Raw genomic sequence first — 10,754 nt, forward strand, 5'->3', positions numbered from 1 at the left:
TCATGATAGCCGTCGAAATTTAACTTGAATTAATTTCTAAACAAAACCTAAATATTTTAAGGGAAAAAGTCATATTTGTCCGTGGATTATTCGGAATTGAGCAATATTGTCCATCATCTGGCTTTTGGTCTAATATTATTCAAAATTGAGCAATATTGTCCATCGCTCCTATCGAAACTCCTACGTGAAGATAATATTAAATCATAATCAAAAGTTGAATATTTTTTGTTTTGTGCAAAAATTGGACACAAGGAGCTGTCACTTATTTCATATTGGAGCTCTGTCAATTGCAAGAATAAATGAGACAATTTGTTAACGGTAATGATACGAAACAACGAAAGAATCAAAAGTCAAATGAATGGCAAAATTGCTCAATTTCATATAGTGCAAGGAAATTTGTCCTTTTTCAAATATTGTAAAGGATTTTAGGGATGTCAAACCTCACAGATATGAGAGATAGAAAATCACAATTATGAATATATAGACATTATTCTAATTGAAGAAGGAAAAATATATTTTTTTTCTTCTCATTTCGACAAAAGAAGGATACCTTTCATCTTGATGGCGATGATTCAAATCTCCACGTTGTAATCCCCTTCCCCTATCCCCTATGTAATAAAAAAAAAGAATAAAAGAAAAACAAAGAGGGAAAAGAAACAAAATGAAAAAGGAAATTAACTCCTTTCTTGCCTTCAACGTTCAGCTTACCCACCCATTACCCAATGAAAGGTACACATAAATGTTCATTCTTGTATAAATGATCATTCTTGATTTCTCCTTTTCTTGTTAGGTAAAGAGAATGTAAAAACAGGAATAACTTCCTTTCAAATCCAATAATAACTACAAGACAAGAATGGTAAGTACACTATAATTCTACAATCAGATGACTTAGAAGCACTTTACCCTTCAGAGTACGACTTTTCGGCTTAAATTCAAATTAGTGGAGTCCAGATATGGAATCAGGATTTGAAGCTTACAAGTTCGATATTTTAGTCTTTTAAATTACAGGATTCTAAATTAATAATTTGTACATTATTTGAACTAAAACTACTGGATTACGCTCTAGTTCCGTCCCTGGTCGGGTCCAAAAGTGGATACCAAATACCGGATAGGATTTCAAAAAGAAACTTACTATTACAAGACAACTGTGTCTATTTGAGTGTGAAAAAAGAAAAAATTCCTCATACTTTTGTCCTTAACTTTGTGCGCGATAATAAACTGTCTATTATAAGCTCAGATGAAACACCAAAAAGACAGAAAACAATATAACACCCCATGCCAAGTTCATAAACAAAGACCAACTAGCTAACTTATCTATTTTCTTTCTTTTTCTTGTTTCTTGATTTCTTTCTGTTCCTTCAAATGCATTTTGATTCTTAGACTGTTTTCAAAGTTAGTGTCATTTTATTGTCTGTATAACATTTCAAGAAAATATAGCCACTAAGGTGACAAAGAAAATGTTCAAGTTGCAGAAGCAGAATCATAAAGAGGTCAAACCAGGAGAAAGGGTTGAGTTTAGATTCTCCAATTTCCAAGCACTTCAGGTACAATTCCACATTTTTCTCAGACCCTTTAAATATCTTGGTTCCTTTAGAAAAAGAATCAGTGTTCTGTTTTGAGGACTGATATTGATCAGTGACTGATTTTGGTGTTATATTTGTATTGAACAGTTGTTGTTTTCTCATTGTGAAACAAAAGTTAGAGAACACTTCAAGTCTTGATTCATTTTTTGTTACTGTTTTGGCTTTCTTCTGATGGTTTTTGATACTATCTGAATTTTGCATATTATTGGATTCATCAAGATTGTTGATTTTGCATGATGGGAAGTAACAGCTTGAAACCATAGTCAGAGGCGGAGCTAGAATTTTATGTTTATCTGTTTTGGATTCTATAAATAATTCTCGATAAACTATTTATATATATTAAATACGGAGAAGGGCCAAATATACCCCTGTACTATCGGAAAAGAGACAAATATACCCCTCGTTATACTTTGGGTTCAAATATACCCCTGGTGTTATATTTTGGGTTCAAATATATCTCTCCTCCGTTAAAATTGTCCAAGGTGGACACAAAATATGGCGTGGCACTGACAACTCGGTGAGGTGGACACCACGTGGCATGCCACCTCACCATCACACTTGTGTCTCTGTTCCAGTAGGCAAAACTAAATTATTTAAACCACCGTGCAGCAGCCAGCTAGCTAGCTACACCCACCCACTCCGACTTGTTAGAAGTACAGATATTTGCAGCCAGTTGGCGGTTTGCTGATCTTATACACAATTAATATGAGAATTCCAGTTTGCTTTACTAGAAATCCCCCTAATGAAGACTACAGTCATCAATTTTAATGACTTCCATCACAAATGAATAGAGTTTGGACCAAAACAGACTTAAAGATAACTAATCTTAAGCAAAATAGGTTCAAATGTCATATTTTATTTCTTGTTGAGTTAACAGTCAAACCCAAACTAAGATAAACAGTAGGATGCAATAAGTCCCATATTTCCTTCAGATCCACCCTAAATTAAACTTTCGTATGGAAACATTTAAAGATAAGAGGATGTTTTTAAGTGGAAATGGAAGAGGAAGAGGAATGTGAAGTAAGTGGAAATGGCGGAAATTAACAATGGGATGGTGAGGTGGCATGCCACGTGTTGTCCACCTCACCGAGTTGTCAGTGCCACGTCAGATCTGATGTTCACCATGTACAATTTTAACGGAAGAGGGGTATATTTGGACCCAAAGTATAACAGCAGGGGTGTATTTGAACCCAAAGAATAACGAGGGGTGTATTTGACCCTTTTCCGATAGTACAGGGGTATATTTGGCCCTTTTCCATATTAAGTATGTTTTTAAAAACAAATACAGGCTCTGGGCCAAAGCTACTGCCTACTGGGTTCTGCCGAACTGGTAGACAGGCTTATAGTTCCGCCCCTGAACATAATTGATGGTCATGTTTTCATAATAATGGCAATCCTTGGATGGAGATGATGATACAGTGATTGGATGATATGTTGATGCTTGAGATTAATTTGGTGATCTTCACTTATATCAAAATTAAATTATTTAATACTCAGATAAATACGACTTTATCTAAACTCTACCATCTTGGTATTTTCTATAAATAAAACTTTACCATTTCAGAAAAAAAAAAAAAAAGTTTCAGATAAGATCATGCGGCAGGACTAAACTATACTTCTGATTTTCCCGTAACATGTGGCTTTTGATGTTGCTCGGATTCTCCAAGAATATTGCCGCACCCATGTCGGATCCTCCAAAAATACACTATTGTTGAAGGGTCTGACACGCACGCGTCGACACTTTTGAAGAGTCCGAGCAACATAGTACTCCACTTTTCCCTCTTGATTTTGATTCCCATGATGAGGTTTTGTGTGATTATTTGAGGATTGTGAAGTTGAAATGTACACTGTATAGTTTCTGTAACTTACTTCATAAGCAAAACATAAGATTTTGGGCAGATAACAAAAGCATTCTTCTTTATGCAATCTGAAGCCACAACACTTTACTCCTAGTTCATTCTCGGTTCTACAAGAATTTTTGTGAAAGTCTTTCATTTGCTTCTCTCCAATGGAAGTTCGATTTTCCCAAAATGTATCCTAATTTTTTGCCTAATTCTTCTGATGATGATTGACTCAACCTCTAATAAATGCTTGGTCACTCGCTAGATCGGGCTGTCTGCACCTTTGCTAACTCTTATTCTATGACCCCAAATGAAAATCAATTCTGGCTTCAAAAGGGACATTTCTTTTGATGAATAAATGGATTTCGCACCAGAGTCGAATCAGAAATCATGCTTAACATGAAACTGTTTGATATAATGCTTAAGGAGTTCTATTTGCCCATAATCCTATATGGTTTAGTTGATTCAATTGTACTAAAGAACTTCCTAATGTGATTTCATTCAGCTTGTTGACAAAATAATGTAGCAGCAACCACTAATGGACGGTCACTGACAGTTGATTATTATGATGTTGTCATGGGATAGGTACCAAAAGGATGGGACAGGCTATCTCTGTCTATAATCTGTGTAGAAACAGGAAAAACAGTAGCAAAGCTAGGAAAAGCGCTCGTGAAAAATGGGAGTTGTCAATGGCCGGAGACGCTTTTGGAATCCGTGTGGATTTCACAAGACGATTCTTCTTCTCTGGAGATTGAAGAATCTCTCTACAAGTTTGTTGTTTCAATGGTATGATGGAAATCCTCGCGTTTTACTTCAAAAAAACTATTTCATTGATAGCAATACAGTGGCATAACTAGTTTTCTTCAAGTTCATCACACTTCTTCGTCAACACCGCTTTCCTTTTATAAATGGGCAGAATACCTCGTGACCCCGCCTCCCACAAAATTTGACATGTTTTTTCAGTAAACACTTGACTTATTTTGATTACCCCCATGAATTTGGCAGTTTGATAGTCTTGACCCCCCTAGATGCTAACATGGCAAAGAGCGTGAATACACTCTCTTTTTAGACTCGTGAGATTGACTTGCCAAGTTCGGGGGGGGGGGGGGGGGGTGGTCCCGAGGTATTCTGCCATTAAAATATTAAAGACGCTTCAAGATGACTTGCTTATTTGATTTCTTAATTGCTCCTTTAACACAGGGCTCTGCTAGATCTAGCCTACTTGGAGAGGGAACCATTAATCTAGCATCATATGTTGGTTCAAGAATGTCTTCTCCAGTTTTGGTTCCTTTAAAGAAATGCAATCAGGGCACAACACTACAGGCAAGTCTTATGATCGATAAGTCTTTCCTTTCCCCGCCAATTTCCTCTAAGGTTTAATGGTATATTTTAACTAGAAAGTAGAAACATGGAACATTTAAAAACTTCCTCTATAACTAATGCCCATTCAACATTAAACTTTCATGTTATAAGGTGACATTTATCTTTTATGCCTATATTACTAAGATCAACAGACATAAGAGGGAATTTCTCCAACTTTTTATTTACTGAAATTCTTACCAATCTTGTTTTACAGGTGAAAATTCACTGCCTAACACCAAGGAGTAAATTCAGGTACTAAGAAAACAGTCAAATTCTCATCATTTTACACCTCAGTCCCTATATGAATCCACACTTCTTTTCTTTTACACTCATTTCATATTATAGTCATACTATATAAATAAAAGTGAATCGTCATTTAACTAAATGCTCTTTATATACTTTCAGAGATGAATCCAAATCTTCAGGTTCTGGTATGAAAGAGCAGGGTTCAGATCATGACGTTGCCAGTAAATCAACTGAGTCTGACAACATTTCTGCTGAGAGTGACGTGCTTCCATATGACTCCGGCTCTAACTCAGGTCCAAGCAACTTTGAGATCAAGGTACTAATGCAATTTATCCGTTTTACTGTTTTATTACCACTGAACTTGATAGGTTTTGTTTATTTCTTAAGTTAAGCTTCCAATTTAGTAACATGATTTTTTTCCTTTAGATTATAGTAATACACCGAATGGGAGCCTTGGAGCAACTGTAAAGTTGTCTCCATGTGACTTATAGGTCACATGTTCGAGCCATTGAATCAGCCACTAATGCTTGGATTTTATGTTGCTCGGATTCTTCAATATGGAGACAAAGTGTGTGTTAGATCCTCCAAAAGTAGTGTAATTTCTGAGGATCTGATACGGGTAGGAAAACATTTTTGGAGAGTCCTAGCAACATAGCTTGGATCTCATTTATCAACTTCTCACTACATTAGACACATTTTAGACATTATAATCCAATTTTTCTGTTGTGTGTTGTAATGAACTCAGTTTTAAGTAGTAAATTCTCTCCCTCATTCAGTGTCTTGTGTGGTTGATTACCTCTTCATTTCATTTCAGGAGAGAAGCTTCTCGGCATCCGGGTCAAATAACAGCTTTAGCTCAGCTGAAAGTTTCACCCGAAAAGAAAAGTTTCCCTCTAGAAGTCACACGGGCAAACAAGTTAGAGCAAGTCCTGACCATGATTATTCTAGCAACGATCATTCTGTTTCAAACCGATCATCCTATAATACAAAGGCCACAGGATCGATGGAGAATCTGAAGAATACGTCTTCTCTGACGAATTTGGGCAGTTCAAAAAACCTTCTGGAGGCTGCAGAAGATACAATCGCGGAACTCCGAATAGAAGCTAAGATGTGGGAGAGAAATGCTCGGAAGCTCATGCTCGATTTGGACATACTGAGAGAAGACTTCACGGCTCAGTCGAAAAAGCAAGCAGACTTGGTGATGGATCTTTCAGCTGCCTATGCTGAGCAAGGTAACTTGAAAAGAGAGATCGAAAATCTGAAAATGATCTTGGAGGAGTCGACAGCAAAACACACAGTGGCAGAGGATTCGATATATCAACCGAAAAGTCGGAAGCATATCCAGGAGGAACTGGAAAATGAAATAAGACAGCAGCAGGAGTTGAATGCCAGTTTAGCCTTACAACTGAAAGGAAGTCAAGATTCAAACGTCGAGCTAGTCTCGCTTCTTCAGGAGCTGGAAGAAACTATAGAACAGCAAAAAGTGGAGATAAAGAAATTTTCATCTCTGCATCTGAAGTTAACTGACATGCAATATTCTGCCATAGTCGATTCGCAAGAAAAAGTTAACTCCTCGGTGGAAAAATCGGACGAGACATTGCAAAGCAGTGTTGAATCCCTCACAAAGGCATTACAAGACAAAAATCACGAGCTCGAGAGTGAAGGGAGAATGAACAGACAGACGCTTTCAGATATTAAGAAGGAATATGAATACAATGGACACTCTGAGAAAGGTAGTATTGAGCTGCTAAGAGATATCGAAGCATTACAAGAGAAAGTGCAAGAGCTAGAAAGAGATTGTGCTGAACTTACTCAGGAAAACTTGGACCTTTTGATCAAGTTTAAGGAGTCCGGTAGTGAAAGCACACTGATACCTGTGGAAAAAGTTGGTGCAAGTGAGAACTCCAAAGACTTCATTCAATTAGTGAAGCAGCTTGAAGTAGCTTTTCACCATCTAAAGAGACCGTGGCATAAACTTTCTTCCGGTGTAAGCGATCAGTGCAAACATCACCTCGAAAACTTGGAAAATTTGAGCGACAACAGTACCGGCTGTGTCCTTACATATCTGTTTGACCTGAACAATCTCTTAGAAACTAGAATTGTTGAGTGTGAGGAACGTTTTAAACAACATGAACAATCGATCCAGGAGAAAAATCACTCTCTTGCAGAAGCTCAAAGAAAGTTGGATGATTACAGTCTTGAGGTTCAAGCACATGAGAGCGCAAAGGCGGAACTAGAAATTGAATGTTCCGGTCTACTAAAAGAGTTGGATCAAAAAAGTTCAAAGTTGGATAAGTTACACGCTGACTTACAAACAAACGAAGAGGAGAAAATCCGTCTTTTGGAGCATCAAAGAGAACTAGAAAGTAAAGTTGCTGATCTTCAAAAGGAAAAGGATCAGGTCGAAGAAAACATGAAAATCATCTCGAGAGAAAGTTCAATCACTTCGAGGAAATTAGTGCAGCTCGAAAGTGAAAAACATATATTGGAGGATCAGTTAGTAGGATTGACAGAGAAGAATGAAAATACGGAAGCACAAATTTGGCTCATGACAGTTGAGAGAGAATCTCGTCAATCAGAATTGGAAGAATCCAGGTCTATTGTAATGAATCTTCAAGAAGAAATCGGGAAGTTGGAGAGTGAGACGAAAACAAACATTGCTGATCTCAAAGAAGAATTAGAAGACATGCAGATCTTATGGTCACAAGCTAGAGAAGAATGTGGGCTTCTCGAGAATGAGAATGAAAAGTTACAAGAATCTTTGCATGAATCAAAGAAAAGCTTGGCTAATACCTTGATAAAGGTTAAAGCTCTTGAGGAGAATCTCAATTCAATGTGTAAAGATTTTTCCTTGAAAGAGGAGAGATTGAATGCTGAACTAAACAAACTAGTTCAAGAGAACAAGAACGAAATTAAGAAACTCGTGCAGCAAGAAAGTTCGTCTAATCGGAGGTATTCAGAGAAGTTGACAGAAGTTGAGAGTCTCAAGAAAGAGGTAGAACAACTAACGAAGCAAATTTCTGAGAGGGACGAGGAACGAAGATTAGCTTCTGACGCTGTTAATGAAGTTTCCAGTTTGCGTGCTGATAAAGAAAATCTGGAATCAAAACTTACATTGAATGAGAAGGAGCTTGCGGCTTCAAAACTAAGTTATGAAAAGTTGATGGTTGAACATGCAAAGATTTCGAAGCTTTTACCAAATTATAGGGCGAATGAGGAAAAGCTTAAGACGGCTGTTAATGACCTTGAGTTGCAGCTCACTCTTTCACGTTATGAACACCAAAAGCTTCACGAAGAGAGTGCTAATCTGAAATTTCAGTTGCAGAAAACAAAGGAGCTTCAAGATGAAGTCTTCAATCTGAAAAGCGAGCTCACCGAGTGCATGTCCGAGAAGGAAAAATTAGAAGCATTGGTGGAGAGAATATCTAGAGATGGTGAAGAAATGAAAGCTGAGAAGGCCTCGTTTGCTGGTAAGATCTCGGAATTGCATAGAGTCTTGTCGGAGTTGGAGAACAGCAACAGAAAGAGAGTTTCTCTGGAAGAAAAAGTAGAGCAAATGGAAAGTGATTTAACTGAAAAAGAGAAATTCTGTGCACAAGTGGCTGACTTGAAAAATGAGCTTAGTGAAACTAAGAGGGAAAATGAGCAATATAAGTTGAAAATATATAAGCTGGAGGAGGAGAAGGATAACTGCTTGAGAAAAGTTCATGCACTTGAAGCAGAGGTGAAAATGATGGAAGAGGAGAAAAAAATATATGCCAAAAAGGTTAGCTTATTACGAATTTCTATGTTGCTCGGACTCTCCAACAAATGTTGTTGCATCCATGTTGGATCCTCCAACAATGCATTACTTTCGGAGGATCTGACACGCACCCGGTAGCATTTTTGAACAGTTCGAGCAACATTGACGAAATTCTTTCTTATTGCTTTTACCAGTTCCACTTAATATAAATGTTGGTGACTGATAAAACTTCACGTTCTCTGCAGTTTGAACAGAACGATACACCGAAGAGCATCAGTAAATACAGTAACTTCAATCGAACACCTCAAAAGCTTAGTCAGTCACAAGAACTTCTGGTGGATCGACTTCATTCAGATCGCAAGTGTAGCGAATCAGAGGTGCCCTTAATTTCCCTTCTACTATTCATTTTCACCTTTGAAGCACATCATATCACGAACATGGCCGGTCTTTTGAGTTTCTTGTTTTCCCTTTCAAATGCTTTAACTCCCGTTTTGCTCTTCCAGGCTGAAAATGGTTTCTCTGGTGAAATCGCTTCTTCTATTGAAATGGATTACTTGGCTAGAATACAGCTGCTTGAGAACAAGCTTGCTGAAGCATTAGAGGCAAATAAGAAGTACAAGATTCAGCTTCAAAGGTAGGCATTAGATGTTTACAACTCCAAATTTTACATTCATATTAAGCGAGTGGAGAGACTAATGTATAATGTCATGAGTTTTTAAGCTACTATTCTTGTTTATTTGTGTAGGTTTAAGACCGAGGAACGGAAAGGCCATTCACCTGCTTCCAAGAAGTCAGACGGGGACAGCGAAATGGTGAAAAGGTTCGAACATACGAAGAATTTACTAGAGACGGAATTAAAAGACATCCGAGAGCGCTACTTTCAAATGAGTCTTAAATATGCTGAAGTAGAAGCACAGAGAGAGGATCTTGTTATGAAACTGAAGGCAGTTAAGACTGGAAAGAGATGGTTCTCTTGAATCTCGCTAACCTTAGGTAAACCGTCCACATTTCGTCTTACATCTATGTTGTTCAGACTCTTCAAATATTCATCGGGATGCGTGTCGCATCATCCAAAATTATTGTATTTTTTGAGGATCTGACACGGGTGCGGCAGCATTGAGAGACCGAGCAAAATAAAGAATTACACCAAATAAAGACAGCACATGTTATTGAATGGAGTTACTAAGTTAGAGATGCTTTCTACTAGAGTTAAAAGACAAGTAGCTCCTCACAATTTTCTCCACAAGTGGATATGTTATCCCATGAATAATTTTTAACTTTATGCATCTGAGTTCCTAAGTAGTTGAGAAGTGAGAAAGATTGCTACAGTGGCAACAGGGGTGGAGCTGGGGGGTGGGTACAAGGGGTTCATGCGAGCCTCCTTTGTCGGAAAAATTACACTGTATATACAACGTCAAAATTATTTTTATGCATATAGTAGATGTTGAATTCTCTTGACTTCATCATGTGGCTCTAATCCCCGTAGTAAAAATTCTGGATTCGCCACTGAACGGCACACGTAGCTCTTTACATAGCTGCATATTTGATTTGTTAGACAAGAAACTACACTAATAAACCTGTGTTGTTGTATTAGTATATTCTGATTCTCAATGGTATCTATCTATAACTATAACCGGTTCGGAATGTCCCTAATTGAAATAATATTCTACTTAGGGACAACCTTAGTTTCTGTTAATCAGTCCTAATTACAATTGCTTTGGCTAGATCCTAATCCAAATAAAGGTCAGTCAGCACTTAAAAATTTGCTAAAGTTTCATCTGGACATTTTCTTTGTTTTGTCGATTAGCCCCTTTTAAGTACAAACATGTTAAAGAGCACTGTGAAACGTGATTGATAAGAACCTTCAAGTCTACATCATAAGAACATCATCAACCCATAGCTGCCATTAGAATCAAAGTGCAACATTAGATATTCTCAACGTTTGAAAATTTACTGAAAGGTTGACATGATTTTAAGTTA

The 10,754-nt window shown here is 37.4% G+C and overlaps 1 protein-coding gene across 1 annotated transcript; it reads left to right on the forward strand.

Moving 5' to 3' along the window:
• Positions 1–1,193: 1,193 nt before the first annotated feature.
• Positions 1,194–10,367, forward strand: LOC132629969 (uncharacterized). Its single transcript, XM_060345421.1, has 9 exons — positions 1,194–1,544; positions 4,010–4,210; positions 4,625–4,747; positions 5,001–5,038; positions 5,192–5,348; positions 5,847–8,798; positions 9,020–9,151; positions 9,278–9,408; positions 9,520–10,367. The coding sequence occupies exons 1-9, from the start codon at positions 1,458–1,460 to the stop codon at positions 9,749–9,751; spliced, it is 4,053 nt and encodes a 1,350-aa protein (XP_060201404.1). The 5' UTR covers positions 1,194–1,457; the 3' UTR covers positions 9,752–10,367.
• The last annotated feature ends 387 nt before the right edge of the window (positions 10,368–10,754 follow it).

This window comes from Lycium barbarum, chromosome 3 (genome assembly GCF_019175385.1).
Source record: "Lycium barbarum isolate Lr01 chromosome 3, ASM1917538v2, whole genome shotgun sequence".
In the NCBI taxonomy this organism is placed as follows: domain Eukaryota; kingdom Viridiplantae; phylum Streptophyta; class Magnoliopsida; order Solanales; family Solanaceae; genus Lycium; species Lycium barbarum.